The sequence below is a fragment of the Gracilinanus agilis genome, unplaced genomic scaffold (genome assembly GCF_016433145.1).
Source record: "Gracilinanus agilis isolate LMUSP501 unplaced genomic scaffold, AgileGrace unplaced_scaffold26842, whole genome shotgun sequence".
In the NCBI taxonomy this organism is placed as follows: Eukaryota; Metazoa; Chordata; class Mammalia; order Didelphimorphia; family Didelphidae; genus Gracilinanus; species Gracilinanus agilis.
Window position 1 is genome coordinate 1 of NW_025358960.1, and position 9,805 is coordinate 9,805.

A 9,805-nucleotide genomic window follows, 5' to 3' on the forward strand; every position below is an offset into this window, starting at 1 on the left:
TCTATCTATCTATCTATTTCTATATCTATATATCTATATATCTTAGATATCCACAATTGGATTGCCAAGAGCTTGGGAGTGGAGACTGTGCCACTATAATTCCTCCTATTTCAATGGCTATGCAAGGCTTTAGCCAAGTTTCTTAGTGCATTTAAAACTGAATTCAATGTATACAACTATTTGGGAGCATGCCTTTTGCATACAATTTGAAAGTACCTGCATATTCATTTTCCACCCACTTAAATAAATCTTGCACACAAGATGGATATAGATCAGGGGTCTTGTCTGCATGATGCCTAACATCTGGATAAGGCCTGAAAAATGAAAAACAGACACCTGAACATTTCTAAACATTTTATTATTTAGTTAAACATGTATCATTCTCTTCAATGATCCTTTATTGAACATAATTTTATTGTCTTGTAATCAATAAAGGATATATTTAATATTTCAGCTTTTCTATATTTGTTTATGAAGTTTTATGCTCTAATACATGGTCAGTTTTTGTAAAGATGGCATATATACCGGAGGGTATGTATACTACTTTCTTTTCCTATTCTATAATCATCAGAGATTTATCATATGTAATTTTTTAAAGCTTCTATACAGGTTACAAACTCCTTCCTTGTTCATTTTGATTAGATTTGTCTAGGTCCAAAAGGGATACATTGAGGTGTCCCAATATTATAGCAAAACTAGTGAATTTTGGAGTGACTGGCATTGTGGTGTGGTTGAGAGATTATTGGACATAGAATCTAAAAGACTTGGGCTCAACTATCACCTCAAACATTTACCAGTTGCATGACCTTAGGCAAACTTTCTTAGCATAGTAAGCACTTAATAAATCCTTGTTTCCTCCTTTCCTTTCTCTTGGTGTCTCAGCTTCCTCATACATAAAATGGGGTTCAATGACCTCTAAGATCCTTTCCAGCCCCAAATTGGTGATCTTTCAAATATATGTGTTTTTGTCAGATGCCTGGGACAGGCAAATCAGAGGGAAGTTAGTGTGGAATAAACATCCCCATGGACACTGAGAAGCTGTGCTTAAGGTCTATGTATCTGAGTTCATTTCAATGATGGAGAGCCTTCAGGAGAGAAAAAGGTGCCTCCTTTAGCACTGGATGCCCATTATTTATTCCCTCTGGCTCAGAGTACCAGAAGGGAGAGTAGGCATGCTTCTTGCTCCCCTCCTACCACTTCAAAGCCCACCTCCTACCCCATTTACTCCGTGATCTCCAATCCAGAGAAGATTTGCTTCATTCACATGGATCAACCATCCTTTGTACATACATCATGGCAGCAGATCATTCTCCTGCCCCTAGTTTATTAGGGTTATCTGCTGGCTCTTAGTCTTCCTCTCTTCCCCACCCCCTGATCTAGCTTTTGAGCCTTCAGTTTACAAAGTGATGACCTCTCTTCCCAGTTCTTCAAACTCCTGAATTCCCTCCATCTGTACTTTTCCCTCAATTGTCACAGCTAATGAGTTCTTGGTCAAGTAAGATGCTGGGAGGTCTTAATTGACTCTTTCAGTTCAAGTTCAGTCTTTCTTGTAGGAAGTAGATAAGTGGGCTGAAAGAGTACATCCTTTCCCTCCCCTCCTCTTCCAGATGCCAAATTACACATTAGAGAGAACAGGTTTATTTTGTTATTTGGCATTTAGAGTGTTTCAGTAAGGAATGGGCAAATCACTTAGCCCCTCTGTGTCTTATTTTCTTAATTTGTACAATGAGGGACTTACACTGAATGATCTCCAAGATTCCTTCTGCCTATAAATCTATGATCCTATGAATATTTGTATTTTCTCAAGGAGAACCAAAATAGGAAAAAACTCAATATAATTAAAATTTGAACTTAAAAACATTAGAGGTTGGCTATTTGTTTTGTAAAATTATTTAGTGATTTAGGTAATAATAACCTGAGACATTAGTACATTAATGTAATGAAAACAATGAACTGGATATACAAGATATCATTTATCTAAATTCCTTAACTTATTTAAAATAGGATTATATTTGCATAACTTTCTGGGAGCATATTTATTGCATAAATGGGAGGGGATAAAAAATTTAAAAAAAATCTGACCCATTTAATAACAGATCAAGGGTTATATCTGAATGATGTCAAATATCTGGATGAAAATTAAAAAAGAAAAAAAGACATATATCTATATTTGCAAACATCCTATTAAATGACAAAATATGCATCATTTGACTAAAATGTGGATTTGGGGAGTAAATTACTTTTTTTCTTTTTTGTCAGATGACTGAGGCTATGTATATACCTATGGCATCTGAAGTCATGTATAGACCTGTGGATATGAAAAGCAACACACTGTTTCTAGTCCTGGACTAGAAACAAGGAAGACCTGAGTTTAAATCCATCCACCAAAACTTACTGCCTATTTCTGCTGTCACTTAGCTTCTTTTTGCCTCAGTTTCCTTATCTGTAAAATGAGGGCATTGGATTGATAGCCTCTAAAGGCATCTTCCAGGTCTAAATCTATGGTCTTCTGACTCATGTTTTCTTACTCTACTCATTAAAGTTCTGGTGGCTCATGCGGAAAGAAAACATATTAAAGAAATGGGCTTTTCCTCACTACTGGGCAAATACTCCAAGGAGGTCAATGAGAGAAAAAAAAGCCTATTTCTAGAAAAATGTTCTCAGCAGCTGTCTTTATTGTAGCAAAATGCTAGGGATAAAATAGGGACTTTGTGATAAGGATGGCTGAGCAAATTTTGATTTATGATTCTAATGGAATATTACTCTACCATACATAACACCGAATGGGAGGATTTCAAAAAGACTTGGTGGAACTTGTGTGAAGTGATACAAAGTGAAGAAGGCAGAACCAAGATAAAAAATAAGGTGATCATAATGATGATTATAATAGCAATGACTACAATAACTAAATGATAATAACATTCAAAAACAATTGAATTGTAATGAATAATGTTGGTCTTGGAGAACTAATAACAAATTGTGATGATAGTTTGCATTTATATAGTACTTTAAGTCTTACAAAGATCTGCATACATTATCTCATTTGATAAGGAAACTCACCTTTCTCTCAATAGAGAGGAGGACACTACAGAGAGGAAATGGGATATATAATGTAAGACATAGATGTTGTCTTTTTGTAGTTGCTCGTTAAAAGAAAAGGTTCAGTTGGTAGATGTTGGTTAATGGGAAATGCCTATGATGGGAAAACAAGTCAACAATGAAACTACTTTTTTGAAAAAGGGAATACCCCTCCACTTGGGAGAATTATTGGGTCCAATACAATCCCTGGTCTAGATCAGTGGCACACTGTGAAAGAATAATTGGATAAAGCATCCTCTATCCGGGTCTGTGTTTCCTCTGGGGGCTCAAATGGCAAAATACAGGAGTCAAAAGAACATTGGATACATTTCTTTTTTGTTAGAAACCCTGAGGAAATCTCCAATGAAGTCTTTCTGAGGACGTCATGCCTCCTTGGTCTTCTGACAAAGTGCTAGGTTTTTTCCTTTCCTTTCATCTTTTCAAAAACTCCCACCCCCTTCCTTCAGAAATGAAGTTGCAAACAATGTTCAAAGCTTTTATTTATACTGATTAGTTTCATTATAGAAATGAGAACATTCAAATATTTTTTAAAGGCAAAGAATAGATATAGCTTCAGTTTTATCATTATAAGTGTATACTTAGGAATTATCCAGAATTCAAAATTTGAGCAAAAATCATCATCCATTTTTATAAATTTATAGAATGCTAGCAACTTCTACTTTAGTGAAAACTTTAGAAAAGAAGTAGTCTGGAAAATTGAGTTTCTGTTTCCTGCTTTGTAAAATAAAGTGATTAGCCTTGTGGTCTCCAAGGCTTTCCTAACTCTAAATCTATTATCCTGAGGAGGAAATTCTGCCTCTGGGGAATTTGGTAGGTCTGGATATAAATAGAAGATGATAAGGCAGTTAGGTGGCTCAGTGGATAGAGAACCAGGTCTGGAGATGGGAGGACCTGTGTTCAAATCTGACCTTATACGCTTCCTAGCTATGTTGTAAGCTTGGACAAGTCATTTCACCTCCATTGCCTCACCCTTACCTCTCTTCTTGGATACACATGGAAGAAAAAAGGGTTTAAAAAAAAGTGGAAAGAGGCCAACTCTCTTGAAATTGTTTTCAAACCCATGAGAGAATCAGGGCCAGGGAATGAAACTACCTTTTCTGAAGGGGAAAGAGAAGGGCATTATTCAGAATGGCACTTGTTCAGATATTCCCATTGTGAAGAAGAAAAAAACATTTCCTATTACAGGCCTCAAAGAAGCGATGGATACCTTTCTCTGTCTCTCTCCAGATTCCTTGACGTTTATATTTTTAGTCATCTCTTTATGTGTTTAGATCTCATATACACTAGAAGATCCCCGTGACACTTACAGGTATTGTCTCCTTCCTTACTTGTTTCTCCTACAACACCAGATACTTGGCTGGGCATCTAGCAAATACAGGTAATCAAAAAAAAAATATTGAATGAATGGAATGATTAAATGAGCCCTGTTTAAATAATGTTTATTATCTCCAGTTAGAAAATAAAACCAAACTCCTGTATAATGGAGATCAAAACTGTGAAAGTTTAGATTGTCTTAAGATAGGCTCTTGAGTGGATTCTTTTGGTGGTCTCTCTGGTCAATCAAGATTGATCAGCATCATGGTAGAGAAGGAAGCCAGTGAAAACAGAATCGTTAACATTATCGGCATAGAGCCCATTATGCTCTCCATCTCCATACACCTGGAGCCAGACTTCCTCCCCAGCCTGCAGGTGCAAGAGTATGGAGCCCGAGGCCTGGTCGACATTTTGTTCCTTGAATTGGTCATAGGTGAACATGACGGCCTTGTCCTTCTTGAAGAGGCTGACCTTCACGTCCTTCAAATATACTGTGAGGTGGTAGGAGAAGTAGTACAAGCCTGGAAAATTACAGCGGAACTTGCCCGTCGTCACATCGTAGTGGTTCTGTTCATTGTAGAAAATCTTGGTGAAGAGGATGGGGACGTTGGGGACGGGGGTTCGGGTGGCCAGCCCGACGCTGAAGGCTGAGCGGTACCTGAAGGCTGGCTCTCCTGGTTCCCCTTTCTTCCCTGGAAGTCCGGGAAATCCCCTGGGACCTTCAACTCCTGGAACCCCTATTTCACCAGCATCACCCTTGGGACCCAGCACACCTGTCATGTAAGAGAACATCAATAGCCACAGTGAACCGAGATCATTTCTAAACGAGATTCCAACCAACAGAGGTCATATCAGGCCAAGACTCATGGCCTCGTTGGCCATCATGGCAGAGCTGACTGGTGGAAGCTCCTTAAGGGAGATGCTCCCTACGTCTTCTCTCGCGTCCCTCACAGCACTGGGCTCAGCCAACACTTGCTTATTGATCATTTCTCTAACCTTTTGTCCTAAGTAAATGCCCCAAGAGGCATCTTTATTAGAGGCAGATCCGTCTCTGCACTTCTTCCATTTCCTCTCTCCCTGACATGCATTCTCATGCCATTTCCTCTGCCTGGAATGTTCCTCTATATTTCTTTCTTTCTTTCTTTCTTTCTTTCTTTCATTGCTGTCTTCCTCTACAAATGACATTGTGTTTACTAATGTGGACATATTTCTTAGAATAATGTAAGCTCCTTAAAGGCAGGAATTGTTTCCTCTCAATCTTAGTATCTCCAGGGCCCAATGCTGTGTTTAACATATAGAAGATATAATAAATGCTTGCTCTTAAGACCTTTCATTCATTCAAAAAACATTTATTAAACACTCGCTGTGTACGGAGCACTCAGTCTAGGTACCAGGAAGCTACAAAGTTTAGATAGGACAAGCTGTCCTTGTTTTCAGGTTGCTATAGTCACTCGTGCCTGATTCACCCCCAAGCCTGTTAACATTGAGTCACTTGGTATTTAGCTTGGTTGACCCTCTGAACGAGAGCAGGTCTATTTCCAGGACTATATTCAGAGCCTTTCCGCTCTGGGGAGATCTGCATGGCAGAAAGAAGTCAGCAATATATATAATGGCTACGATAATGTAAATGGAAACAACACCAAAAGACCCTGGCCATAGATCAATGAATGATCTCGGTTCCAGGAGCGTACATTTAGAATCAGAGGGCCCTCGGTGGTTGTCTAGTTCAAACCCCTTATTTTTTTTTTAAACCCTTGTACTTCGGTGTATTGTCTCATAGGTGGAAGATTGGTAAGGGTGGGCAATGGGGGTCAAGTGACTTGCCCAGGGTCACACAGCTGGGAAGTGGCTGAGGCCAGGTTTGAACCTAGGACCTCCTGTCTCTAGGCCTGACTCTCACTCCACTGAGCTACCCAGCTGCCCCCTCAAACCCCTTATTTTAAGGAGAATCAAAGGAAGGGGTTGAGTGACTCCAAGATCTGACAAGTAATGAGCATCAAAGGCAGAATCTGAATTCTTTGATTTCAGAGTCAGTTCTCTTCTTGCTGTGTGGTGTTCCTTCCCAGGGAGGAAATGCAAATTTCTCTGCTGGATAGAGGTGGACGGCTAGGACTGGGAAATGTTGTCAGACATGGTCTCTTTGTGGATCAATTTTGTTTAGGGATTTTTCTTTGTCAAGGGAAAGTCCCCTAGAATGGATGAAGGTAGTGAGGTAAAGTAGGAAAAAAATCGTGTTTAAAAACAAACAAAAAACAACCTCTTACTTTCTGTCTTAGAATTAATATAAATATCGGTTCCAAGGTAAGGGTTTAAGTGACTTGCCCAGGGTCTTACAGCTTCGAAGTATCTGAGACCAGATTTAAATTCAGGATCTCTAGTCTCCTGGTCTGGCTCTCTATCCACTCACTGAGCCACCTAGCTGCCCCATCAGCTATGTTTAATGGTTTTTCTTTGTTCCAAGGGAAAGTTCATTGGAGTGAAGGTGGTGAGATAATAGGAAATAATTAAAGTGAGAAAAAGTCACATCAATTTTTTAAAAAGAAAAAACCCCAGGTCATTGTGGGAAGTGAGGCAAAGAGTTCATGAGAATGAAACGGAAGGATTATCCAACAGCAGTAAGGGTCAGCTGAGAATATACACCACAAATTAATATGGTGCAAATTTTGCTCAATTTTGTAACTTCCAACAAAGCTTAGCAGCTAGGGGCACTCACTACCTTTCTATCATCTACTGTCTCTGCTATACAGTAAGTCATTTATTAATACTCAGGTTAATACTTGATTATATACTTATTATTTTATGTGTTTTCTCTTTTACTCTCAGCAACGAGCACCGGGCTAGCAACACAGCAAATACTTGTTGCCTGGACTTGAGATAAATGGACTGGCATCAATAGAATGAATCAGAAAAGAGACAGTTTGAGAATGTGGATAGTTGAGTCCAGACTTTCTCCACTGCTAGGAGTGTCAAACTTGGACTCCATTCCAGACTTTCCTATTACCTCACCAGTAGCCTTTTGACCCTGGAGACACCGTCACCCTTAGGAAGCCCTCCTAGGACTGGTGAATTCTTGCCCGAGATCACCATTTCATGAAGTGCCCCAAGACATCCATTGCCCCTTCTTAAGGGGAAGAACTTTCGTTTTTGTCTTCTATCCCCATTGCTTAACTTAATGAATGTTGACTGATTAATTCCCAGTAAACTCTAGCAATTGGTTTTGCTACAATTTCCACAATGATATTCTCCATAAGTTTATGCATGAACCTGATACAATATCTCTAACCTGCTTCATGGAACAATCCAGAAACATAGGTTGAAACTCGAGAAAAGCTATGGACCGTGAGCTCACCTGTATCTCCTTTCTCACCCTTCTCACCATTGATGCCATCTCTCCCATCCCGGCCTGGAGCCCCATTGTAGCCAGGGTGTCCTGGAGCACCCCCCATCCAGTTGATGCAATCCCCTTTGGGTGGCAAAGGTTGCAAATCCTCTGGGAAGCGAGTGGGATCGCTGTGGCACAACACAGCCAGCAGCAGCGCGCACAGCAGTGGACTGGTCCATGGCACCATCTTGATTCCTGGAATTCACATCCATAACATCAACCTTTAGAGAGGATGGGTAGAAACCAGAGGACTGACACTGGGGACCATGCAGGTAACCTTGCTCTAGGTAAAGTCTACAGGTCTAAAGAGCTGACTGTAGCCTGTCAGCTCTGGAATTTGTCCAGATTCTTCCCATCCAACCTGCCCAAACCCAGATCTCTATCTCCTTTAGTAAGCCTGCCCAGTTGGCCCCAGATTCTTCCCTCTGATCTCCTACAGCCTGAATTACCTGAATCACAAAATGCACCACTGGATCATGCCCAATCATTTATTGTTCTCTAATTGGCTCACGTACCTGAATCTTATTATGTGAGCTCCCTAAAGCCAGAGACTTTGCTGTCACCTCCTGTTATCTTAGACTCAGGAACAATTTGTTAACTGCACTTGTTAAGAAACCATCATGGATCCCTGGGGCACTCTGTGGTAGACTTCCTACCATGTTGACATTGAACCATTAACAGCTACTCTTCGAATCTAGCCATCCAATCGCTTCTGAAGTCACAGAATTGTATTATCATCTGTTCTCCATCTTCTCTGCAAGAATAGGAGGAGGCTTTATCAAATGCTTTGCTAAAATCCAAGCCAACTCTATCCATGGCATTCACCTCATCTATCAGCTTAGCAATATTATGGAAAAAAAGAAAATGGGATTAATTTGGCATGACCTAATCTGATTACATAATGCTGGCTTTGGGTGATCACTGCTTCTCTCTCTGGATGTTCAGCGCATCTCTTGAATGGTCCATTCTAGAATTTCCCCAGAAATCAAAGGTAAATTCACTGCTGACTCTTTTCTCTTTCCTTTTTTTGAAAATCAGAATATTTGCCCTTCTCCTATCTTGTAGGATCACGACTACTTCCCACAGCCTTTCAGAGATTGCCGATTGGCTCAGCAATCAAATTTTCAGGACTTGAGAAGGTAGTTCATTGGTCCTGATGACTTGAAATCATCAAGGACAGTCGAAAAGGGCAACTAGGTGCTCACTACCCTCTCCTTACCTTAGATATTGACTCTGGTTGGTTGTTCCTGTTCTGTCATTTTGAATTAATGGTAATTCTTCTTTGCAGAAAAACAGAAACCGAATTTAGCATCACTGCTTTCTCTCTTCTATTAGGTGTCATCTAATATGCCCTGAACAAAATATCTAGAATATTATAAAATTATGCTTTAGATGTAGGGAGGGAAGGGTCCTCATAGAGCCTTTATTCTAACCCCATCATTTTACAGATGAGGAAACTGAGGCCTAGAGAGATTAATTAAGTTTCTCAGAGCCATACAGGTATTAAGTGTGTGTGAGTGCACAAGATTGGGGACGGGGGTGGATTTTAAGGTCCTCTGATTCCATCTCCAATAGGCTTTCTTTCTACAATGTTGCCACTCTGGAAGAATTCAGGTCCTTCCCTTACATCCTGCATTATTTTTTAAAAATATTAACATTTTTGGTTTTTACATTGTCTAAATTTCCCCCTGAATCTTTCCCCTATTTCTTGGACATAGCACACAGACCCTTTGGGCAAGTTTGGTTTTTTTCTTAAACCATTTTGCTACTAATCACTCAAGGGAACCTTATATCAGCTCTAAAGTGAATAAAAATTAAAAATGTCAAGGTTCACCGCAGTTTAGCACTCCTGGGATCTTTGTGCCCCAGTTTTTCACCTTTCCTAGCTTTCTCCTTCTCCTGCTTGCCTGGGCTTCTGCTTGACATTGTTCTCAGAATCAGTTCTAGCCCCAAGTTTCTAGTCCAGTGTTTTCTCTCTCTCTCTCTCTCTCTCTCTCTCTCTCTCTCTCT

General features: G+C 40.0%; 1 protein-coding gene across 1 annotated transcript; it reads right to left on the minus strand.

The window, feature by feature from the left end:
* Positions 1-4,522: 4,522 nt before the first annotated feature.
* ADIPOQ (adiponectin, C1Q and collagen domain containing) lies at positions 4,523-9,054 on the minus strand. Its single transcript, XM_044683602.1, has 3 exons — positions 9,015-9,054; positions 7,763-7,990; positions 4,523-5,186 (listed from the first exon to the last, which is right to left on the minus strand). The coding sequence occupies exons 2-3, from the start codon at positions 7,980-7,982 to the stop codon at positions 4,660-4,662; spliced, it is 747 nt and encodes a 248-aa protein (XP_044539537.1). The 5' UTR covers positions 7,983-7,990; positions 9,015-9,054; the 3' UTR covers positions 4,523-4,659.
* Between the last annotated feature and the right edge of the window lie 751 nt (positions 9,055-9,805).

Excerpts from the sequence above, each read along its gene's own strand:
- ADIPOQ (XM_044683602.1), bottom strand. The coding sequence starts at position 7,982 with ATGGTGCCATGGACCAGTCCACTGCTGTGCGCGCTGCTGCTGGCTGTG. Across the intron at positions 5,187-7,762 it reads GGGTGAGAAAGGAGATACAG|GTGTGCTGGGTCCCAAGGGT; the intron begins GTGAGCTCACGG and ends CTTACATGACAG.